The 24,794-nt window shown below is 49.2% G+C and overlaps 2 protein-coding genes across 7 annotated transcripts; one reads left to right on the plus strand and one right to left on the minus strand.

The window, feature by feature from the left end:
* Positions 1 to 1,154: 1,154 nt before the first annotated feature.
* Positions 1,155 to 18,317, plus strand: SYCE2 (synaptonemal complex central element protein 2). 4 transcript variants are annotated; one of them, XM_061421961.1, is made up of 5 exons: positions 1,155 to 1,578; positions 2,215 to 2,330; positions 15,053 to 15,260; positions 16,467 to 16,655; positions 18,020 to 18,317. In XM_061421961.1, the coding sequence occupies exons 1-5, from the start codon at positions 1,267 to 1,269 to the stop codon at positions 18,065 to 18,067; spliced, it is 873 nt and encodes a 290-aa protein (XP_061277945.1). In that variant the 5' UTR covers positions 1,155 to 1,266; the 3' UTR covers positions 18,068 to 18,317. The 4 variants fall into 4 exon arrangements, with proteins under 4 accessions (XP_061277945.1, XP_061277946.1, XP_061277943.1 ...); XM_061421962.1 differs by having other exon boundaries at positions 15,086 to 15,260; XM_061421959.1 differs by having other exon boundaries at positions 1,163 to 1,578; positions 15,050 to 15,260.
* Positions 17,233 to 24,158, minus strand: GCDH (glutaryl-CoA dehydrogenase). Of its 3 annotated transcripts, none has more exons than XM_061421952.1 (12): positions 23,972 to 24,158; positions 23,756 to 23,885; positions 23,609 to 23,665; positions 23,177 to 23,320; positions 22,938 to 23,000; positions 22,453 to 22,623; positions 21,577 to 21,706; positions 21,275 to 21,491; positions 20,371 to 20,474; positions 19,966 to 20,091; positions 19,526 to 19,686; positions 17,233 to 17,776 (listed from the first exon to the last, which is right to left on the minus strand). In XM_061421952.1, exons 2-12 carry the CDS (start codon positions 23,844 to 23,846, stop codon positions 17,703 to 17,705), a joined length of 1,338 nt encoding a protein of 445 aa, XP_061277936.1. In that variant the 5' UTR covers positions 23,847 to 23,885; positions 23,972 to 24,158; the 3' UTR covers positions 17,233 to 17,702. The 3 variants fall into 3 exon arrangements, with proteins under 3 accessions (XP_061277936.1, XP_061277937.1, XP_061277938.1); XM_061421953.1 differs by having other exon boundaries at positions 23,630 to 23,665; positions 23,972 to 24,156; XM_061421954.1 differs by lacking the exons at positions 23,609 to 23,665; positions 23,756 to 23,885; positions 23,972 to 24,158 and adding an exon at positions 23,476 to 23,602.
* Between the last annotated feature and the right edge of the window lie 636 nt (positions 24,159 to 24,794).

A 24,794-nucleotide genomic window follows, 5' to 3' on the forward strand; every position in this document is an offset into this window, starting at 1 on the left:
GTGTTGCCTTTGTTTTGTTTTCTTAATTTTTGGCTGCATGCAGGATGTTAGTTCCCCAACCAGGGGTCAAACCCATGTCCCCTGAAGTGGAAGCTCGGAATCTCAGCCACCAGACCACCAGGGAAGTCCCTGTGTTGCCTTTGTCTGGATTTGGTCCTTGTGTTTGTGTGCACATGTGTGTGCATGTTTAGAAGTTAAGTCTGAGATTTTTCTCCTTAGATAATCCTGCAATCTTCAAATCTGATGCTGCAGGAAGATACAACATCTTGTAGCTCTGCTACAAGATACTAATGTTAGCTACTGTTCATTAAACTCTGAATGTGTTCCAGATGTTTACCCCTGAAACCCTTACAAATAGTCTCATGTTTTAGATTTTTTCACCTTGGTAATAGACAAAGATGAGTTCTGTGAGTGAGTGGCAGTTTAATGATCACCCCTGTTATTGGTAAGAGACAGCCCAGATTCAAACCCCTAGGGCTTTCCAGAACATAGGTGTAAAGGGGGTGTGCTCTAGTGTGTGGCCAGGGACAGAGCCCTGAACAGAAGGGCTGAGTATGTGTGTGTGTTTGGGAGTTGGGGGCGGGGGGGCGGGTGGATTCCAGCTGTCTTCCCCTCGTGGACACTGTGACATAAATACAGAAATGGAGGGAGGGGTAGAAGCCATGTAAAAAGTAAAAACAAGTGAGGGTGAAGCATATATGATACAAAGCATAAGAAACACCCATCTCTCCAATCAGGACAAAGTCCCAAACCTTGACCTTGACTCAGCCCAGCCCCTACCAAACTCTTCATCCTTCACCCACTGCTTCCGCCAATCCTTGCTCTCCCCACCAGACCCGACTGCTCCTCAAACACACTGAGCTTGCTCAGACCTCCGGGCCTTTGCACACAGTTTCAAATCGTCTGTCCCCCTCCCGCCGCCCCCTTTATTTTTTCTGCCTTACTGAGTTCCAAGAGGTCTTTGTAGATACTGGATACAAGTTCTTAAATATTTTCTCCTCGTGTGCCAATTATGACTACTGTTGTCACTATTCATTATTGTTATTACTATCATTGAAGGGTATGGGCTCAACTCTGTAAGGGCCAGCGACGCCATTTCAAGGAGCTTCTGGTTTTGGAGCGCAGATAACTGATTCAAGGTGGTAATTACATCAGCTTTTTTCAGTAAGGGCAGTAGGTCGTAATCAAATGACAGCAAAAGTCAGAATTTTTTATTGGCAAGATTTCTTTGGCCTGAGCAGATGAAAAATGAACTGAAACATACGAATGAACACATGGTGCAAGGTATTCCGCCGCTCACCTTGTGCCCTGGTGCCTCCTCACACATGCGCACACGCGAGCACAGAAACCACCGGATCCTCCCGGCTATGCGGGCTGCGCGCGCAGCGCCTGGACAGCCCAACCGACACTCAACGGCCGCTCCTGCCGCGCTGCGCGCGCAAGTTCGCTAAAAGAGGCAGGGCCCAAGGTTCGCGCCGCTACGCATGCGTGGGGGCGGAGCGTTCCGGGGGCGGAGCCAGCGTGTGCGCAGAGGGCACGAACGAGAAGGCGGGAAAAGACGGAATGGAGCGACAGAGAGTACGCTGCACTTGTTTCCTTCGCGCGGGCGGCGGGCTGACAGGCAGGGAACGGCAGCGATCTTGGGCTTCCCCGACGAACCCGAGACCGGCCGCTTGTCTCCTGCCATCCAGGCCGCTCCTCGCCCGGCTGGGCCCCGATTTCCTGACTGACCTCCCGGGCTCTGACTAACCGACTGTATGACTGACTCGCTGACAGCCCTGGCCAGAAGGACCTACTTCCACCCATGGCGCGTGGCAGGAGTAGGGTAGAGAAAGACTCAGACACCCACGCACCGCACCCGTTTCTCTTCTTTTTCTCCTACTTCTCTCTCCTCGAAGGACTCGAGCCGACTTACACACCAATTAGGAGCCCAGGCACCCTAGCACCCCAGCAGGAGACCCAGGCCTCACCCCGTCCCCTCCAGGTCTCCCCACCTCAGTCCTCCTGTGCTCCAGGCACAGGGTCCCCCCCGTCCACGCCCCCGTCCTCGTGGTGCCCATCCCAGCCCCGCCCATCTCTCCTGCAGGTCCACAGCATGCCGCAGCAGCACCCAGAGGTGCTCAGGGTTGAAGGGGAGGGAGGAGGGGGACCTGACCACTTCCTGCCCTCCCTCCCTCCCTCCTTTGACCTCTCAAGCGCTAGCTGTGCTCACAGGTGGACATGCCCCACGTAGAGTTCAAGGACCAGGAGCCACAGCTGCTGGGGGAGAACCAGGAACAGCAACAGGGTGAGGAGACCCGCGATGAGGAGGCTTGTCAAGGGCCAGCTAGGTGAGGAAGAACCCGATCCATCGGACCCAAACAGACCCTTGAGTGCCTCATTTACCCTTTTCTTCTTCCAGACCCTACCATTGTCTGCTCTTGGTGTATTTGTTGCACATACTCGTCCACAATACTCGCCTGGGATGGAAACACTGGAGACACAGTGATGCCAAAATCTTGGCTCTCTGTGCACTGATGCTGAACAGAAATACAAAGAGTTATGGAGGAGAAATTTCTTTGCCAAAGAGGAAACACAGTAGATTAGCACCTCAAGAACTCTGCCCTGCCCCCTCCTGGGGGAAGGTCTTATAGACAGGGTTCATGGTCAGGGTAGGTAATAAGGATCAATGTAATGACAGGCTTGCATTGTTCTGAGGGGGTGATGGTGAGGGAAGTAGAGTCAGCATCAACCTTCAAGTCCAGCTGGTCTGGGGTCTACCAGTTTGTGGGCAGCCTACCATCATTAATCATCAGCTTCTTCTACCTGGAAGGGGTGTCAGTATCTGCAGAAATAGCTCAAAGATATTGTGTATATCCCCTGGTGGGGAAATAGGACTTTGCCCCAAGGCTACTTTTGACTGTTTCTCCCAGGTCTCCCATCCCTTCCTTTCCCTAACAACTGTTTGAATCAGCCCATTGGAACTCAGGGAAGCATGGAGGCTGAGTGAATGTTGTTTCCTGTAATCAAAGAAACAGGGGCCACAGAAAGGTCTTAAGCCCAGGAGCCCCACAGGGCCATACAGGGTATCAATAGCATTGAGCTGACATTTTAGGATAAAGTCTATAAACTCAGGAATATATGGCAGTCAGGGGATGCTGAGTGTTCTGGGGGAAAAAATAGGGAGAGTGTGGCAGATGGCCAGTTTAGATTAGAGGCTCAGGGAAGGCTTCATGGGGAGATGATACGAGAACCATGAGGGTAGGGAGGACTACATTCCAGGCCAAGAAACAGCAGCTGCAAAGGCCCCAAGGGAGGATTGTGCTGCAGCAAGCATGGGTAAGAGGGAAATAATAAGAGATAGTTAAACAGGTGATGGGACTTTGGGTGATAGTTACCCATGAAAAGATATGGAATTAGAGGAGCGACAGGAATTGACTACTGCAGGGTGAGGCGTTTTTTTTTTGGCGAGGGGGAATGGGCTGTGGCATGTGGGATCTTAGTTCCCTGACCAGGGATGGGACCTGTGCCCCCTACAATGGAAGCATGGAGTCTTAACCACTGGACCACCAGGGAAGTTCCAGGATTATTGTTAATAAAGTTTTATTAGGACAGGGCTGCTTCTCCAGAAGCAACCCAGACCATATGGCCTGCAAAGTGGAAGTGTTCCTGTCTGGCCCTTTTTTGAAGTGTAGTCCACTGGGCTTCTCTTGTAGCTCAATCAGTAAAGAATCTGCCTGCAGTCCAGGAGACCTGGGGCCTGGGGTTCGATTCCTGGGTCAGGAAGATCCCTGGAGAAGGAAATGGCAACCCACTCCATTTTTGCTTGGAGAATCCCATGGATAGAGGAGCCTGGCAGGCTACAGTCCATGGGATCACCAGAGTTGGACATAGTGACTAAACCACCATAGTCCATTGGACTAAAGTTTTAAAAGGCTTCCTCTGGCTGCTGAGTAGAGAATAGATTATCAAAGGCTGGATTGAAAGCAGGGAGGCCAGTGATAAGGCAACTGGAATAATTTAGGTGCAAAATGAGTGTGACTTGACCTAGGGTAGATCCATGGAGGTGATGAGAAGTAGTCAAATTTTGGCTAGATTTAAGAAGATAAAACTAACAGAAATTGTGATGTTGGAGCAAGAAAAAGAGCAGTGTTGCAGATTACTTTAAAAAGACATTCTTGTCTTGCACATTTATTCACCAGATATTTATCAAGGGTCTCCTTTACCCAAACCTTGTTTTAGATGCTGAGGATACAATAGTGAACAAATCAGAATTCCTACTCTCTTGGAGCTGACTTCTTTTCACCTATTGAACGACATCTTGGTTGCTTTTAAGTTTCAGCAATTATGCTTCCAAGTTTTATCAATTTAGTTGTTTATGTAGTTACAGTAAACATTTGTGTGCAGGTTTTGTGTAGATGTAAATTTTCAACTCCTTTGGGTAAATACCAAGGAGCACAATTGCTAGATCATACGGTAAGAATATTTTTAGTTTTGAAAGAAACTGCCAAAATGTCTTCCAAAGTGGCTGAACCATTTTGCATTCCTGTTTTCAATGAATGAGTGTTCCTGTTGTTCTAGGTCCTCACCAGCATTTGGTGTTGTCGGTGTTTTAGGTTTCCCCCATTCTAATGGTGGTATCATTGTTATGTTGATTTGAAACTTCATTATGAAGTATGAAGTTAAACATCTTTCCATATGCTTATTTGACATCTGCACAACTTTTGGTATGGTGTCCAGATCTTTGACTGTTTTTAAATTGGATGTTTCTTTTCTTTTCTTTTTTTTTTGGATTATTTGTTTATTGCTGAGTTTCATGAGTTCTTTGAATATTTTGGATGTCAGGCCTTTATCAGATTTGCAGGGTTTTTTTTTTTTTTTAAGTCTTTTGTTTTGTCTTTAAAAAATTATTAATTATTTATTTATTTAGGTTATGCTGGGTCATATTTGCTCTGCGGGCTTTTCTCTAGTTGTGGTGCCCAGGCTTCTCATTGCGGTGACTTCTCTTGTTGTGGAGCATGGCTTGAGGGCGCGCAGACTTCAGTAGTTGCAGCATGTGGGCTCAGTAGTTGTGGTGTACAGGCTTAGTTGCCCCAAGGCATGTGGAATCTTCCCAGACCAGGGATCAAACCTATGTCTCCTGCACTGGCAGGCAATTCTTTACCACTGAGCCACCAGGGAAGCACCAGGTTTGTGTTCTTTAAAGATTTGCCCCAGTCTGTGACGGGTCTTTTCATTCTCTTAATGGTGTCTTTTACAGAGTAGAAGTATTAAATTTTAATGAAGTCCAATTTACCAATTCTTTGTTTTGATATTGTGTCTAAGAAGTCACCACCAACCCCAAAGTCACTTATATTTTCCCCTATGATGTCTTATAGGAGTTTTATAGTTTTGTGTTTTACATTTCAGTTCAGTTCAGTCGCTCAGTAGTGTCTGACTCTTTGTGACCCCGTGGACTGCAGCATGCCAGGCTTTCCTGTCCATCACCAACTCCCGGAGCTTGCTCAAACTCATGTCCATCCAGTCGGTGATGCCATCCAACCATCTCATCCTCTGTCGTCCCCTTCTCCTCCCACCTTCAGTCGTTCCCAGCATCAGGGTCTTTTCAAATGAGTCAGTTCTTCGCATCAGGTGGCCAAAGTATTGGAGTTTCAGCTTCAACATCAGTCCTTCCAATGAATATTCAGGACTGATTTCCTTTAGGATGGATTGGTTGGATCTCCTTGCAGTCCAAGGGACCCTCAAGAGTCTTCTCCAACACCACAGTTCAAAAGCATCAATTCTTCTGTGTTCAGCTTTCTTTATAGCCCAACTCTCACATCCATACATGACTACTGGAAAAACCATAACTTTGACTAGATGGAACTTTGTTGGCAAAGTAATATCTCTGCTTTTGAATGTGCTGTCTAGGTTCGTCATAGCTTTTCTTCCAAGGAGCAAGTGTCTTTTAATTTCATGGCTGCAATCACCATCTGCAGTGATTTTGGAGCCCCCAAAAAATAAAGTCTGTCACTGTTTCCATTGTTTCCCCATTTGCCATGAAGTGATGGGACCAGATGCCATGATCTTAGTTTCCTGAATGTTGAGTTTTAAGTCAACTTTTTCACTCTCCTCTTTCACTTTCATCAAGAGACTCTTTAGTTCTTCTTCACTTTCTGCCATAGTTTTACATTTAGGGCTATATCTGTTTTGAGAAAATTTTTGTTAAAGGTGCAAGATCTGTGTCTAACTTCACTTTTTTTGCATGTGGATGTCTAATTGTTACAACTCCATTTGTTGAAAAGATGCTCCTCTCTCTGCTGAATTTTGTTTGTTCCTTTGTCAAAGATAAGTTGACTACATGTGTGTGGGTCTATTTCTGGGCTCTAGTCTGTTCCACTGGTCTATTTTATATTCTTTCACTGGTATCACATCAAGTAGCATCAGTCCTCCCAATTTCATTCTTCTTCAATATTGTGTTGACTATGTTGGGTCTATTGCCAAGCTGACCTTCTAAAAGTCATGACCAACCTAGACAGCATATTAAAAGAAGCAAAACTATGACCAACCTAGACAGCATATTAAAAAGAGACATCACCTTGCTGACAAAGATCTGTGTAGTCAGAGCTATAGTTTTTCCTGTAGTCACGTATGGATGTGAGAGTTGGACCATAAAGAAGGCTGAACACCGAAGAATTGATGCTTTCAAACTGTGGTGCTGGAGAAGACTCTTGAGAGTCCCTTGGACGGAAAGGAGATCAAACTAGTCAGTCCTAAAGGAAATCAACCCTGAATATTTATTGGAAGGACTGATGCTGGAGCTGAAGCTCCAGTACTTTGGCCACCTGATGTGAAGAACTGACTCATTGGAAAAGACCCTGATGCTGGGAAAGATTGAAGGCAAGAGGAGAAGGGGATAACAGAGGATGAGATGGTTGGATGGCATCACCAACTCAATGAACATGAGCTTGAGCAAGCTCAGGGAGTTGGTGATGAACAGGGAAGCCTGGCATGCTGCAGTCCATGAGGTTGCAGAGTTGGACACGACTGAGCAACTGAACTGAACTTTCTAAAAGATAATTTTTTTTAATGTCATTTCAATTGGTGGCAAGTGCTGTAAAGAAACAAAACCGAGGAGCAACTAGAGTGACAGGGAGTTTGGAATAGTTGATCTCTAAGGAGGTCACATAAGGAGGAGCCAGCCAGGAGGTGTCCAGAGGCCCATACATTCCAAGCAGAGGGAGCTGCAAGTCTCTGAGGTAGGGACAGGGAAGGCCAGTGTGTCAGGCTTCGTGATTGGTGGTAGTGATACCCTGGTTACATTGGACAGACAGGCTCATACATTCTCAGTGCTTCCATCTGATGAAAAAGGCATTTATTGAACAAGCACTGACACGAAAGAGGTCAGGTTGCTGGGAAAACGTATCCTCTGTAATCATGCATGTGTGTGCTCATTCAGTCATGTCTGACTCTGCGACCCCATGGACTGTAGCCTGTAGACAGGCTCCTCTGTCCATGGGATTCTCCAGGCAGTTATACTGGAGTGGGTTGCCATGTTCTCCTCCAAGAGATCTTCCTGAAACATGGATTGAACCTGCATCTCTGATGTCTCCTGTATTGGCAGGCGGGTTCTTTACCACTAGTGCCACCTGGCAAGCCCATGTCCTTCCTAGTCCCTGGCAACAATTCTACTTTCTGTCTCTACAATTTGCCTCTGCTGGATATTTGATATAAATGAAATCATACAATTGTGTGATCCTTTGTGACTGGCTTCTTTCACCGAGCATAATGTCTTCAGGATTCATCCATGTTGTAACATGTATCAGAACTTCATTCCTCTATATAGCTGAATAATATTCTAAACTATGGATGTACCACATTTTATTTATCCACTCATCAGCTGTTGGAAATTTAGATTGTTTCTGTTCTTTGGTTCTTGTGAATAAGGCTGCTGTGAACATCCGTGTATAAGTTTTTGTTTCTGTTAGGTAGATACCAAGGCGGGGAATGGCTGAAATCAGAGAAGTGACATGCTCAGGTTCCTGTTATAAAAAGACACCAGCTGTTCTGTGAAGAATGGGTGGGAGGGGGTGGGAGTGGACCTGGGAGATAGGTGGGAGGCTTCTGCAGGATGTCTAGCGGGGCAGATGGAGAGAAGATTGGCGGGGTGGGGGGGGGGCGATTCATTTATTGAGGCATGAGAAAAGGGATGAGCTAACGAGGTCTCCCAGCTGCGGTGTGCTAGAGCCTGGAGCTCGCTCCTACCAGCAGGAGCCAGTTCTACACATCTCTTCCCAGCCTGGCATTTAGTGACTTCATGTTGGTAGCTTGAAATTGGCTATAGTGGGAGTCTGTGCACCATGAAAGTTGAATACTACAAATCAAGGTTTCCCCTGCCACCTCCTCCTCTACTCCCTAGAGAGCCAGTTGCTAAATGCTTACCAGCACAGAAAGGGCTGCCCGCTTTCTGGCTCGAGGTGGTTTGGTTTCCAACTGGCAGAGGCATGAGTTGCATTCTGCCCTTGCTGAGTTTGAGGTGGCCAGAGACATACACAATCTTAGAATCAGGATTGCTGGGAGAAATATCAATAACCTCAGATATGCAGATGATACCACCCTTGTGGCAGAAGGCAAAGAAGAACTAAAGACCCTCTTGATGAAAGTGAAAGAGGAGAGTCAAAAAGTTGGTTTAAAACTCAACATTCAGAAAATTAAGGTCATGGTATCCAGTCCCATCAGTTCATGACAAATAGATGGAGAATCAATAGAAACAGTGAGAGACTTTATCTTTTTGGGCTCCAAGATCATTGTTGATGGTGACTGCAGCCATGAAATTAAGACACTGCTCCTTGGAAGAAAAGCTATGACCAACCTAGACAGCATATTAAAAAGCAGAGACATTACTTTGCCAACAAAGGTCCATCTAGTCAAAGTTAATGGTTTTACAAGTAGTCATGTGTGGATGTGAGAGTTGAACTATAAAGAAAGCTGAGCACAGAAGAATTGATGCTTTTGAACTGTGGTGTTGGAGAAGATTCTTGAGAGTCCCTTGGACTGCAAGGAGATCCAACCAGTCCATCCTAAAGGAAATCAGTCCTGAATATTCATTGGAAAGAATGATGCTGAAGCTGAAACTCCAATACTTTGGCCACCTGATGCGAAGAACTGACTCATTTGAAAAGACCCTGATGCTGGAAAAGATTGAAAGGGGGAAGAGAAGGGGACGACAGAGGATGAGATGGTTGGATGGCATCACCGACTGGATGGACATGAGTTTGAGCAAGCTCCGGGAGTTGGTGATGGACAGGGAGGCCTGGTGCGCTGCAGTCCGTAGGGTCACAGAGTCCGACACGACTGAGCGACTGAACTGAACTGAGAGACACACGCATGAATAAGCCCAGAGGCCTCAGTTGTAAAACAGAGCACAGTGTGGAACGGTTTCCAAGTGTGTGCTATTTATTGGAGACCAGAAAAAAAGAGAACTAAAGTAGTTTGTTTGATAACACCTTCCTGCAAATAGTATGTTTAGACGGTGATCTAAGTGGTGAGGAGACACAGACAATTGCAAATCATTGAGACTTTGAGGAGTTCTAAAAGAGCTTTGGGTTGAGAAACATGGATTAGAACCAACGTAAGGGCCAGTTAACAGATCCCTCAGCAGACTGTCAGTGACATGATTAAAATGTGAACACATTTCACGAGAGATGAGCAGAGGGTGAAAGGAGTGGGCTCTGCAGCTTCAATCAAACCTTCCCCTTTCCTGGCTGTACTTCAGCAAAACATCATTTTGCCAAGGCACCAGAGATGCTGTTGTGTTCCTCCTTGAATGTTTGATTAGCTCACCTCCCCTCCTGGGACCACCGCCTGCGGTGGTCGTAAGTGGCTGGCGAATTGTTTACTTGTGTATCTGTTAGAGGCCCGAGGAGGGAGGGCCCCCACCAGCGGGGGGCTCTGGCTCTCACGCCTGCCAATCACAGCTTTACCTGGAGCGAACAGATGGTCTCTCTGCTTAGACCCATTTCCTCCGCCGTTCCTGGGCCTCCTGCCAGCGTGGGCCCTGCTCGGAAACTAGGTCCTAATCCTCAAAGCTGAATTAGGAACTCCTTAGGACAGACCATCATAGATGAGCGTAGGGATGTGTTCACAACCCCCACCCCTGCCCCCACTGCCCCACCCTGAGCGCAGGCAGCCTGCTCTGTTGGGCCCACTTCCAGTCCCTGGCCTCCATCCAGGGTTGGGCAACAGAAGCAGGCCTGAACCAGGGAAGCCAGTGGAGAGGACACGGTGTGTTTTGTTTATTAAAGTTAATTGGTGAATGCAGGCCCAGAGAAGCCTATGATTCATTAGCGTCCTGATTAATATGCAGCTGCTGAGTATTAAGAAAGATGAAATGGAAAGGAATAAAACCCCAAAGGGGAGGTTGGGGAAAATCAAGATGCTCTCTGCAGACATCTGATGCAGGCCTTTGTCCCACCACGAAATTTGAATGAGCTGATTTCAAGTGATTTTTCACCATTTGTGTAGCTGCCACGGAGACGGGTTCCAGCTTCATCCCTTGAGCCTGAGAAAGGAGCGACTTTGAACAGTTAGCAGCTCAAGCAGGTTGTGAGCAATGACACAAAAAAGAAACACCTGGTTCTCTCATTGATTTTAATTTCAGAGCCCTTATACAGTGGGGACAACAAAGCAACTGCGGGTACAAAGTGCCTTACGAGCAAGAATGTTACATCCATCTCAGATGGTAATTCTTTCCTTTAGGTGTTCAGGAAACAGTGGTGATGCCTCTGGAATGAATACAATGCACTCTCTGCCCAGAATGCATAGGGCGCCTGGAGGGAATTGAGCATACAAACTGGCAGTGTTGTGATTAGTAAGCGATGGTGAGAGGGGTGCTCTGAATGCTGTATCATGAAGTTGACAGAAAAGAAAAGTCATTTCAGGCAAAGGCTAATGGATTTGGTGAAATTGTGGAAGGTTCCAAATTGCTGGGAGTGGAGGGTGAAAAGAGAAGATGGAGGCCTTTCCACAGCCCTGGAAAGCCTTGTGTGCTGTACTAGGGAATTTACTTGATCCTGCAGCTGGTGTGGGGGGGCGGGGGGTGTCTTGTAGGCTGTGGAGCAGAAGTGGGATTTCTGATTGTGGTTCAAAGGGCCCTAAGGCCCAGGTAGGAACAGTAGGTATGAAATGAAAGGTTTTTGTGACAGGATTCTTTTTAAATTAGTTTATTTTAGGTTGTGTTGGGTCTTTGTTGCTTCACGCAGGCTTTCTCTAGTTGTGGAGAGCAGAGGCTACTCTTCATGTGCTTGGCCTTCTCCTGTGTTGGAGCTTGGGCTTTAGGTGAGCGGATTCAGTAGTTGTGGCCCTTGGGGCTTTGTTGCCCCAGGGCAGGAGGGATCTTTCAGGGATCAAACCCTTGTCCCCTGCATTGGCAGGCAGATTCTTAGGCACTGGAGCACCAGGCTAGTCTGATATTGTGATGGGATTTGTTTCTGTTGGGTTTGTTTTTTTTTTAATTTTTTCATTTTTAAGAAATTTTATGTATTTATTTATGGCTGCACTGGGTCTTCGGTGCTTCATGCAGGCTTTCTCTAGTTGCAGTGAGCAAGGGCTACTGTTGGTGTGGAGCTGTGGCTTCTCTTGTTGTGAATCACAGGCTCTAGGGTATGTGGGCTTCAGTAGTCGAGGCGCAGGAGCTTAGTTGCCCCCCCAGCATGTGAGATCTTCCAGAACCAGGGGTCAAGTTCATGTCCCCTGCATTGGCAGATTCTTAACCATCTGACCACCAGAGAAGTCTGATTTTGTGAGGGGATTTGGAAGGACAGAGAGAAGCCAGGCTCCAGGGTGGCTGCCAAGTTTCTGGCTTGGGTACCAGGTGACTTTTGGTGTTCTTCAATGACAGAAGGAGGGTGGACAACTTTGAGTTGGTGTGCAAATTTAGAGAAGTTTGAAATGCCTCTGGAACAGCCAAGTGGAGAGGGCCTAGGGGTAGTCAGGTACCTTACTGGGAGCTCAGAGGAGAGGCGTGGGTTGGGGGTAAGTTTGGGAAACATGGGAGCGTGGATGGTAATGAAAGCCCTTCCTAATCACTCATTCATTTATTCGATGCACTATTACTGTTCTTCCCATGAGAGGCAGGTCAAGAGGACAGCACAACCTTTTTTTACAGGAATGCCCAGGGAGCCTTTAGTTGGTCTTTGTTTTCTATCAATAAGGTTTTGCTATAAAATATCTGCCTTGATCAGAGGCACACCTTCTCGGGTGTGCCTGAACACAGAGCATCTGTGACAGATGCTCTGAACACAAGCGTCTGGCTCTGCAGGCAGATGAACTTGCATGCGCTGTGTAATGCCAGAACAGGGAGGACTAGATCAGTGTCCTTCATTCACTCGTTTGTTAACAGTGGAGGACTCAAAATGTGCTGGATCCTGGGAATGCAGAGATAAATGGGGAGATAAGAGCGGCATCAGAGATAAGCGCACAGTGGTAGAGATAGGCACGGGGTCACAGGCGGCGCTTCAAAAGAGGCATCAGGGGCTTCCCTGGTACCTCAGTGGTTAAGAATCTGCCTGCCAGTGCAGGGGACACGGGTTCAATCCCTGGTCCAGGAAGATCCCACATGTCAGGGAACAACTCAGCCCATGTGCCACAACTACTGAGCCCACATACCGCAAGTGTTGAAGCCCGAGTGCCTAGAGCTTGTGTTCTGCAATAAGAGAAGCCACCACAATGGGAAACCCACACACCACAACTAGAGAGTAGCCCCTGCTCATTGCAACTAGAGAAAGTACGTGCAGCAGCAAAGAGCACAGTCAAAAATAAAAAATTTTAAAAACAAACGAGGTAGTAGCCTAGGCTAGGTCTCACTGTCAGAGAGCAAGTGCAAAGGCCCAAGGACAAAAAGCCCATCTGGTAAGGAGAACATGAGATCCAGGACACAGCCAGGGGACACAGTCTCAGGCCTGAGGACTTCTGTGTCAGTGAGAGCCTGGCCACCCTGGCTGTCATGCACTCAAGTTTCCCTGTGGTTGTATCCTGAGCCAGAAGAAAGAGCTCAAGCAGTTGGAGAAAAGCCAAGAAAAATATTTGTGTGGAGGAAGCATCCAAAAATGACGATGTGTTTTTCTCAGTAGCTGTGCCTGGCTTGCAGTCATGGCTTTATGGTTGTGTGTGAACTGGTGTGTGGAAGAGCTGCTGTGTTGGCACCTCCGAGTCTCAGCCATTCAGAGCTGGAAGCACCTCAGGGTGAGGAGGAAGACGAGAACTTCGGAGGAAATGGCCCAGGCTGGGGGTCAGGCCAGCTGGGTGCCACACCCAGCTCTGCACAGACTAGGGATCCTGAGAAAGTGACACAGTCGTGCTGAGCCTGTGTCCTCAGCTATGAGGTAAAGACAATGGGGACAGACCCCAGAGTGTGGTTGTGAAGGTGCAGCAAGATGAAGCGGGTACCTTAGCATGGTGCAGGGCAGATAAAACAAAAAAAATAGCCACAAAAAAAAAATCGTCTTATCTTAAACCCTTTATCTTTCTTTAAAAAAAAGATTTATTTATTTTTTGGCCGTGATGGGTCTTCATTGCTGCATGAAGGCTTTCTCTAGTTGCAGTGAGTAGGGGCTACTCTCTAGTTGTGGTGTGTGGGTTTCCCATTGCAGTGGCTTCTTTTGTAGCAGAGCACCGGCTCTAGGGTGCACGGGCCTCCATAATTGCAGCTCTTGGACTCTAGAGCACAGGCTCAATAGTTGTGGCCCTCAGGCTTATTTGTTTGACAACATATGTAATCAAACTGGTGTTCCCCAGCATTGCCAAACTGATTCTTAATTACTGGGCCACCAGGGAAGCCCTTTAAACATTTTATCTTAATTTAAAACACCAATGGATCTGTTGATCAGATCACAACTTTTTTTTTTTGCATAAACCTCATTCATATGCATTACCCACAATTTCCACTTTTGTGTTTTTATTTCTTTTACCGTCTTTTCTTTTAACTGTGCCAGGTCTTAGTTGTGGCTCTCAGGATCTTTCGTTGCAGCATGTGGGATCTATCAATAGTTCCCTGACCAGGTATCAAACCCAGCAATGCGCATTGGGAGCACCGAGTCTTAAACACTGGGCCACCAGGAAAGTCCCCCACTTTTGTTTTTCTAAAGCAGAGCAAAAACTTACAGGCCTTGACAAAGCGGTCTGTATGCAAAATACTTCTAAATTTTTCTGCTTTTGGCCCTGATACATCGTTGTTTGCCCACACTTGATTTAATAGTTGTATTTTATCAGGTTCACCTTTGTTCATTCTATTTAGCTTTTTTTCACCATTTCACTAACTATGCATTTAGTCGAATTGCATAATATTAGTCACATGTACAGTACTAGTACTACTTCCTAAGCGGCACTAGTGGTGAAGAACCCGCCTGCCAATGCAAGAGACATAGAGACATGAGTTGGATCCCTGGGTCAGGGAGATCCTCTAGAGGAGGGCATGGCAACCCACCCCAGTATTCTTGCCTGGAGAATCCCATTGACAGAGGAGCCTGGCAGGCTACAGTCCATGGGTCGCAAAGAGTCAGACATGACTGAAGTGACTTAGCACACACAGTGTGGAACAAACTCTTCTGGGGGTATTTTTTTTTTAATGTTTTTATTAAATTATTTTTGGCTACACTGGGTCTTGGTTGCTGTGCACAGGCTTTCTCTAATTGTGGAGAGGGAGGGCTACTTTCTAGCTGTGGTTCAAGGACTTCTTATCATGGTAGCTTCTCCTGTTGCAGAGCTCAGGCTCTAGTGTGTGTGGGCTTCAGTCATCGTGTGCATGAGCTCTAGAGCCCAGGCTCAGTAGTTGTGGTGCACAGACTTAGTTGCTCCACACAACGTGGAATCCTCTCAGAGCAGGGATTGAACCCGTGTCCCCCCTGCATTGGCAGGCTGACTCTTAAGCTGTCCCTTCCCCTCAGGGGCAGGGTGGGGGAGGGGTGTGAATGAAATAAACAAGTGTCAACAACAGAAAACACCAGGCACAGGTTCTCCTCCCACCACAGAGCTAATTCAGATCAGCCACTCTCAGGAAAGTTTGGTGCTGATCTCAAGTTTCCTATACTTTCAGAAGTCAGGTTTCTAGCCCCTCTGTCGCCACCTCCAGTGCCAACCGCCAGCTGATGATGCTGGAAGGAAAGTCAGGACCCTACTTTTCCTCTCTGGACTCAAGCATCGACATGCTGAAGAAGAGGGCCCAGGAGCTGATCGAAAACATCAACGAGAGCAGACAGAAGGACCATGCCCTCATGACCAACTTCAGAGACAGCCTCAAGATCAAGGTGACTGATTCCCCCCACATACTGCAGAAGCCCAGGGAAAGGGAGGAGGTGTTCCTTATGTGAAACATAAAGGGGGAGGCAATGAACTGCTGTTACGTTCCCCACATGTTCTAGACAGTCTGCGTATGGCACCTGATTTCACCCTTAGAGCAATCCTGCAGAGAAGAGCTTGGACCATATTGCAGACGGGCAAAGTAAGGTTTGGAAATGATTTGCCTGAGTGAGAGAGCCAGGATGAGAAGCCAAGATACACCTGTATCACAGACTAGCCCCTTACCTTCATGCTGGGCTAATGGCTGTGGCAGGAGGGGACTGAGGCATAACCTGAGTTATCACACCCACTTGTCCTCCCGAAGTCACATGATTTGGGAAAGTGAAAGTCCCTGAACATGCCTGGGGCTTATGTCTAACAAAACCTAATATTATGTTCAGGTCTGTTATTAATAGTTGTCCCCGATGCTTCTTCAGAATGTGTCCTATAAGTCAGACAACTTGTGAATTCCACACATCATCTCTCAATGACAGGCTGACTTCCTCCCTCAGCCGCATTCCTACCTACCTGGTACATAGCAAATTTAGAGAAAAATATAACATAGCAGAAAAAAAAAGATAAAAATATTCAGATGATACCATAACCCAGAGGCCACTTTGTTGCATGTTTTCCTCTAGTCTCTGTTCTAGATACTTTCCTCCTAACCTGACTGAGCTTATATACATAATTTTGCACCTTTCTTTTTAAAAAGAAAAATGATCTGGGATAAGGTTACACTAATACATATATATAAGTAATATATAATTATATATTACATAATTATATATGTATAATGTAATATAACTATATAATTATATATAAATTATATAATTATATAGTTATAATCACAAATATATAATTATAGATTATATAATTATATATGTAATATATAATAATATAATACATATATGTAAAGTCACATTCTTCTACTTTGTTTGACCTAAACTTTTACTGTCTCTTGAATCATGTTTTTAATCACTCTTTGAAGATGCATCAAGTTGAAATTATTTCTCATAAAAGAAAAATTTAACATAGGCCTTTTCACTGCCAGTCACCAGAGTTGTTTTTACCACTTTTATAAGATAAACTGCAGAAATCTTAAAGAGCCAGTCAGAAAAAATGTCTCTTGACGCCTCTTGTTTGATTTTCTAAGAGCACCTCTTATTCCTTCAAAGGTTTCAGACCTGACAGAGAAGCTCGAGGAGAGGATGTATCAGATTTATAATCACCACAACAAGATCATCCAGGAAAAGCTCCAAGAGTTCACCCAAAAGATGGCAAAGATCAGTCACCTGGAAACAGAGCTCAAACAAGTATGCCACACCGTGGAGACTGTGTACAAAGACCTTTGTGTCCAGCCTGAGGTATGAGAGTTGTAGGGGCTAAGATGAAAGTAAATGTCAGCAGGGACTTCCCCTGGCTGTCCAATGGTTAAGACTCCATGATCCCAATGCAGGGGGCACGGGTTCAGTCCCTGGTGGGGGAACTAAGATCCCACATGCCATGAGGTATGACCAGAAAAAAAAAAATTTTTTTTTAAAGTAAATATCAACAGAGAGCGAGGATTTTAGCATCACCAGGCTCTAAACCCCACAGGAGCCACTGTCTGCAAAGGCCCCGGTGCTCTGGCCACCCTACGCATGGCCCCATGCGCCTGTATGTGGTGTGTCCGAACTAAGAAGCCGGACTGTTATTTCCTACACTGTGTGTCCGCTCTGTGGTGGGTGACAAAAAGGACAAAGTCCCCTTTGCCCTCAGCCCCGAGCCCTGGCAGTGCCCACCTGGGTTTATTTATTACAGCCAAGCCCAAGACTCCAACATGGCCCAGATCACTTCTGGGCTGGGGAAATCCCTGCTGGGTCCCAGCGTGCTTCACAGCCCTTTCATGTGTTCCTTTTTCCTGTTACTGGTTACCAGAAAATGTGATCCAACACGGTGGGGTCAGACATGCACACTCTTTTATTATTCTCTCTCTTTATCCCTCATTCTGCTCCAGCGTCCAGCATAAGGCACTTGCCCCCAGATGGGAGGGTCAGAGGGTGCAGAGTGAATGTTGCCGTGTGGATGGAGCAGTTCACTTAGACACTGGTGGGTCTCACAAGTTGCTTCCATGTCACTCTCCTCCCCACTCCCTGCTCCCCTGTCGAGGAGCCTCTGTTCCAAGGCAGGTAGAGTCCATGCCTGTTCACGGTCAAAACTGGATTGAGACACTCAGTACAGAAAGTCCCATCTTCTCTTTAAGGAACACATTTGAATGACTTCAAAAGGGAAATTTTGATATTTAAAAATCAGTGTCTCTCACTTCCCACCAGAAGAACTGGCTCCATCTGCCACCTCTCCAACTAAGTTCCAAGCCCTGTGTCTCCCTGGAGAGGGGTTTGGTGCCATCTGGGCTCCCAGGTGAAGTGGGTTCACTTGCCGGCCACGAACGCCTGGATCCCTGTGATAGCCCTTCCAAGGATCAGAGCATGGATGTCATGAGTACCTGGACAAATAAATGCAGAGTCAGTTTGCAGTCTTAACAGCTCGCGATTTCCCTTTATTTTTCTTTAAATTTTGCTTATTTATTTTGGATGTGCCACATGGCATGTGGGATCTTAGTTCCCCAACCAGGGATCTTAATTCCGACTGTGTCCCTTGCAGTGGAAGTGCAGAGTCCTAACCACTGGCCCACCAGGGAAATCCCCCACAAATTGCTTTTAAAGTCAATCTTCATGTCCCCCCACAGGCTACTACTCTGGAAGAAGAACAGATTCACAAAGATGGCGAATGCTGACAGCTACCAGGAGAGTCACTCTTAGTGACAGCCACCAAGGAAGGCCACCGTTTGGGCCATGCTGAGAAAATTGTTTTTCAGAGTTCTGCAATGCTTCTTTGGCAAAAACAAGCAAACAAAACCCAACCGATGCTCTTTGTGCCAGGCCTCAAAGCACAGCAAGTCCAGCCCCCACCATGGGCCCAGCTTTGGTACTCTCCCAGATTCACCCCACCCCAACCCCACAGTTGATTAAATGTTTGATTTTCAACCCAGCCATGCTTTCTTCCCGCAGAGGTGGAAAGAGCTAATGAGCTCTGCGGGAAATGGATCAGGCCCTTTCTTACCCGCAGGAGGGACAGGAAAGCAAACATCAGACAATTAATTGCCTGTCCCAGCTGATCCCTGCCCCCCTCATCCTGGAGCCACTGCCCCAAGCCACACATCCCACATCCTACCCCACATCCACAAAGGAAACACTCTACAGCCCTCCTGTTCTCATCTGTTCTTCCTTAGCTTCCCAAGGCAGAAACCAGAGATTATGCCCTCCCTTTTACGGAGCAAAATAATTCTCTTTTCTTCCTAAAGTGCAAATCTGATCCCGCCCCTCCCCTGCATAAAACCACCTGGAGGTCCCCTCAGCTTGTCCTCAGGGTCCCTGTCATGCCTGTAGAATCCCCGCCCCCTCCCCTTTGCCGTCTGGAATGCCCCACCCAGACAGCACTGGACGCTACTTCCATCTCTGCCCAGGGAACTACACCTCCCTCAAGGCTTCTTATGGTTCCACTTTCTCCCACAGAGACTGAGTCCTGTTAAAGCTCCCTCTAGTCTGCATGGCTCACACTAGAATTACATATCTCTCTTCTTTTTTTCATCCACACCTTGGCTTGTGGGATCTTTGTTCCCCAGCCAAGGACTAAATTCAGGCCACTGCAGTGGACGCGCCAAGTCCTAACCACGGGGCCATCAGGGAAGTCCCTGCACCTTTTTTCTTTTTAATTATCTTTTTCTATGTCTGTCTTCCTACGAGGCAAGGGGTTCTGGGCCCACGGGAGTCACAACCAGTTACCAGGTGCAGACACCACAGCCTGCCAGTGATTTACCGTTTTTCTTTTTCTCACGTAAAATGGAGTGCTGATTCCTGTGTGTAGCTGCACACTCACCTCCTTGAATTCGCCAGCCCACTGGGTGTTGTGCCCCCATCTGGGGATGCCCGAGGAAGCCGTAAGAGGGCTTGGGAACATCGCTCCTCGAGCATGACAGGGGAAAGGACTGGGAGTGTGTACTTCCATGGTCCCCCTGTGGGCCACTCCAGATGCAGGACCGAGGGGGGGACTTGCCCACATCATGCTGCCAACTGGTGCCAGACAGCTGACAGCAGGAGCTGAGCCTGCTGCCCCTGCCCCTCCTTGCTGTCCCCTTCCCCAGATGTGAGGCCACTGTGAACCCCCCCACACACCCCAGGAGTCCAGCCCCCACCTTCATAGGTGTTCACAGACTCCAGGTTCATGACATGCCGGATCACGTGATACTCATCAGAAATCCCATTCCCCCCAAGCATGTCTCGGGCCTGGCGAGCAATGTCCAGGGCCTTCCCACAGTTATTCCTCTTCAGCAAAGAGACCATTTCCGGGGCGGCCCTGGAAACAGCACAGACGTCACAAACACTGGGTTACAAAGAGCTGACCCTGCTCTGGGCACCCAGGCATCCCTACCCCCAGGCAAAGCCAGCCGGGAGGAGGGTTATATCACAGCAGCGGACATGGCTCCCGGTGAGAGAGAGGTAGGCAGGGCGGGGTCCCCAGGGGCCACCAGGCAGGAAGGTCCTCTCTCCAAGGCCCAACCACCACCATGCCTGGAAGGGGCACCGGGTCCTCCTGCCATAGCTGCCTGCCCCTTCCCACACACAGAGCCCCTACTTGTCTTGATCCTTCAAGCGGCCGAGCTGCAGGCAGGCATGGAGGCCCAACGTGATCTCGGTGAGCATGTCCGCCAGCTTTTTCTGAATCAGTTGGTTCTTGGCCAGTGGGACACCAAACTGGATCCTATGCAGGCAAGGCCAAGGCAAATCTTACAGAGGAGGGCACTCCCCAGACCTATCCCAGGGCCTTTCCAGGCTGCCCCAGAGTGAGCTGTGTCCCCACTCAGCTCACTCTGGCCCTGCTGCTGACTGAGCCCCTCACTGCTCAGAAGGACTTCCTCAGCCAATTCACAGAGCAGGGAACTTAGGTCTGGTGGCTGGGTGCCAAGGGTGGAGGGGTTAGTGATGGAGACCAAGCCTCCCGCCCCATACCCCTGGGAGTTGGCATGTAGCCCCCACACACCTGTCCAGAGTGTACTGCCGGGCCGTGTGCAAACAGAACTCAGCAGCTCCAAGCACACCCCATGTGATGCCATAGCGGGCATTGTTTAGGCAGCCGAAGGGACCCTGTAGGGTTGAGACAGGGCCTCAGCCCCACCAAGAGATGAGAGAACCTGTAGAGAACTATTAAGTGCCCCCTCCCCAGACACCCCTGATATGCAGTCAGTGTAAACCAGGGAGACTCAGGACAACTGTTGAAGTCACACATGGCTTTGGCATCAGAGCCAACAATGCACATAGGGTTTTGCTTCTTGCCTACTCACTCTTGGTTTTCATAGAGTTCTCCCCAGTCCAAGATCTGGACGGGAGGCTCAGATCTAGGGTCTGAGGTAAGGAGACAGGAAGATGCACATGCAAGCAGAATTAAGTTGGTTCAGGCCTCTATGTGTCCCAGGCCAAGCCAGCTTGAGTGAGATGGTCACCAAAATGGGGCGGTTTTGGGTTTCCCTTGTGGCTCAGTGATAAAGAATCCACCTGCCAATGCAGGAGATACAGGTTTGCTCTCTGGTCCAGGAAGATCCCACATGCCACAGAGCAACAAGCCAGTGCGCAACTATTGAACCTGTGCTCTAGAACCTGGGCACCTCAACTACAGAAGCCTACACACCACAACTAGAGAGTAGCCCCTGCTCACTGCAATTAGACAAAAGTCCATGCAGCAAGGAACATCCAGCACAGCTAAAAATTAAAAAGGAGAGGGGGGCAGTTTCAGCACACATCAGTGAGCCAGGCAGAGCCTCTCCAAGTCACTACTGTTTGGCTCCATGGGTATCTCTTCCCCAGCTGGGTCCCTAGCAAGGGGCCTGCCCAAGAAAAGAGAAGCAGCAGGTGACTTGCTATCAGTTCCCAAGGTGGCTGCTGCTTACCGCCAGACCAGACACCCCGGGCAGCACATTCTCCTCTGGCACCTCCACATCATCCATAATAATCATCCCTGTGGATGATGCCCGCAGAGAGAACTTGCCCTCAATCCTGGGGGTTGAGAGGCCCCGCATCCCCTTCTCCAGCAGGAAGCCCCGAATGCAGCTATCCTCACACCGAGCCCATACTATCAGCAAGTCGGCCACAGGCGAGTTGGTGATCCTGGAGGCGGGACAGGCAGTGAGGGCTCTGGCCATCACCCACTGCCCCTGCCCACCTGCCTGAGGACCCCAGGCTCCCGCCTCACCAGGTCTTGGACCCATTGAGGATGTAGCTCCTGCTGGATGGGTTGTGGCGGGCTCTGGTCTCCATGCCACTAGGGTCACTCCCGTGGTTGGGCTCCGTGAGCCCAAAGCAGCCCAGCAGCTCCCCCTTGGCTGCAGACATGAGATGAGATCATGAGGCTGCCGGTCACCCATCCAATCCCTCTACTGAAAACTGCGGGCCTTTCCACTGAGCCAGGCCAAGACAGACCTGGCCCTGCCCTCACGGCACTCCCAGGTGGTGGGGGGAACAGATATTTCACCCAGGTCATAGTCACAATGCCATAATGGGGGGAGGTCCAAACAGGAGTCGGGAAGGGGTTGGCTAAACTGTCTTGAAGGGCACTGAAAAGGAGTTAAGCAGGAAGAGGTATGCAGAAGAGCAGTCCTGGCAGTGAGACCAGGATGTGCAAAAGTCCAGGGGCACAACTGAGAATTCCAAGCTGCTGAGTCCAACTGCAAAGGAGCAGTCAAGCGAGTAGTCAGAGATGAGCTGGAAAGGTCAGCAGAGGTCTGCCCACATGGGGTCTTGTGGATCCCGTTGGGAAGTTAAGACTTTAAACTTTTAAACTCTAAACTTCTAAAGTTTAAAGTTAGACTTAAAACTTTGGGCTGCAATGGGGAGCAGAGAAAAGCAAATCACAGGGGATATAATGGTGGTGAGAAAGGGGCAGAGTCAAGAGAGACCTAGGAGAATCAAATGTGGGGTGGGGTCCACGGTCTGGCAGGGGGCCTGAGGGGCCATTGGCAATACCCTTAGAGGTGAGAACACAAGGCAGGCCTGAGGGACAGCCCTGGTCCTGAGTTTCAGATCACTGGGACTATCTTCTGTCCACCAGGCTCCCCAGGCGGCTACTTACCCAGCCGGGGCAGGTACTTCTGCTTCTGCTCCTCGCTGCCATACGCATAGATAGGGTACATGACAAGGGAAGACTGGACACTCATTGCTGACCTGTAGCCGCTGTCCACTCGCTCCAGCTCTCGGGCTAGGAGCCCGTAGGCCACCGATGAGACTCCAGCACAACTATACCCTGGGGTGGGGGGGGGGGCATGGAATGGGCCAGGGTTGGGTGGGGAGGGGAGAGAAATAGAACAATGTGGAACAAAGCCCTGCCCACTTGAGACCAGTGATTCCTGTTGCCCAAGAGACAGAGCCCCATAGGAGCACCCAAGGAGAGGGCACCAAGCTGGCTCTAGCTTGAGGGTTTATTAATTTCATCCCCACAGCCGCTTCAGAGACATAACAGCCTCTCTTTGCAGACTGGGAAACTAGGCTCAGGGAAAGAAAGGGGCTTTTCAAGACACAGTGGAGGGCTACAGAGTATGGAGAGAAACGTGTCCTTACCTTGGATGGTGGGGCCCAGCATACCGAGCTCCCCCATCTCTGAGATGATCTCCCGGTGAAAAACTGCAAAGGGATAGATGCCCCAACTTCAGGCCCAGCCTTGGCCCTCTGGAGCACTAGCCCAGACCCAGAGGTGCTCTAAAGCCCAGCCAGAGCAGGCAGAGCTGGTGTGCATGATGGAGGGTGCAGGTTCAGGTGGCAGTGGGAGCTCCAGAGTGCCCAACCACCTGCCTGAGCACCTTCGTTGCGATTGGCCAGCAGGATGCGGGGCATGAGGCGCTCCTGGCAGTAGGTGCGGAAGGTGTCCCTGATGAGGATCTCATCTGCTGTCAGCTGCTCCTCCAGCAACAGTGGGTCCCTCCAGTCAAACTCAGGCCGCGAAGCTGGGCGGGGTTGGAGGAAGTGGGACTCTACTCAGCCCTGTCCACCCGACCACCACGCCCTCCTCTCCCCCAGAATCCTCAGTCCCACCCCTCAACCCTCAACTAATGTCGGCTGCAGACAGGACTGGCAAAGTGGTCTTTCTGGGGAAACTCACTGCCTCAGCGCCTCTGGCCCTGGCCACGGCCCTGCCTCCCCGCCTGGGCAGACCCCGGATTCTGGGACAGAACCCATCGGGGACAGACAGACAGTTGGAAGAGGGGACTGCTGGATGAGGGGCGCAGACGCACGGCGCAACCAGGGGTCCTTACGCTTGGCCGATCGACTCTGGGTCTTCTCGCCTTTCTCTGCAAACATAGGACGGGAAAAATTACCCCGAAAAAGCTCCCGAGCCTCAAGTTTCTCCCTCCCCATTCCATCCCAGGTCCAGCACTGACCGGTCTGCGCTGTCGCCGAGCTCCATGAACGAAAGACTCGTAGGCCGGGTCCGCGGTTCAGTAGCTGCGCGTAGACGCCTCTCAGGGCCATGTGGGCAGCGAGCGGGCAAACAGAACAATTACAGCCGACCTGGAGAATTGGAGGCGTCTGAGCAGAGCGGCTCCCACCAAGTGCCCTGGCCCTTTGCACCCTTCGCCCCTCTCGAGAATCCTCACCTGGAGCCTCCGGGTTCACTGCACAGGCCACAGCGCCATAGAACGAGACTTTTGACCTCCGGTGGGGATGGGCGGGGCAGAGGCTAAATGGGGCTTGTCATTGGTTCGTCCTAGGACCCTGCTCTTTCACGGCTCTGCCTTTTAAAGGGGCTACGGCAGCCTTGCAGGTGGAAGCGGCGCGCCTAGCGGAGATACCTTAACCCCCTTTAAGGAGCGGAAGCACGGGTAATGGGGGGGGGGCTGAAGGCGAGCCGGTCAATCCGATTGGCCCGCTGTATTTCTGCTCTGATTGGCCCTATGAGGGGCTCGGCCCGCTCTTGGTTGGTCAGTTGTAGGGGGCGAGGGCAGAGAGATTCTGGAGTTAAAACAGGCAGCTGAGGCTCGAGAAAATGAGTACTAGAAATCACGAGCCCAGATCTCGAGGTCTCCTTTAATGGGGTTCTGTGAGAGGAGGTGGGCTCAGGTGGAAGATCTCAGCCCAAATTGTCTGCCAGTTTGTCCCAGGAAGCTTGCTAACCAAGTTACTGTATGTGCGTGCGTGCTAAGTCGCTTCAGTTGTATCCGACTCTATAAGACCCTATGGACTGTAGCCCGCCAGGCTTCTTTGTCCATGGGGATTCTCCAGGCAAGAATATTGGAGTGGGTTGCTATGCCCTCCTCCAGGGAATCTTCTCAACCCAGGGATCGAATCCGCGTCTCTTTGACTCCTGTATTGGCAGCTTGGTTCTTTACCACTAGCGCCACCTGGGAAGCCCTACTATATGGGATTTCCTATGCTTTGTGATTCTGTGTGGTTGACTGAGCCTATGTGACTATGTATCTG

Source organism: Bos javanicus, chromosome 7, assembly GCF_032452875.1.
Source record: "Bos javanicus breed banteng chromosome 7, ARS-OSU_banteng_1.0, whole genome shotgun sequence".
NCBI lineage: Eukaryota > Metazoa > Chordata > Mammalia > Artiodactyla > Bovidae > Bos > Bos javanicus.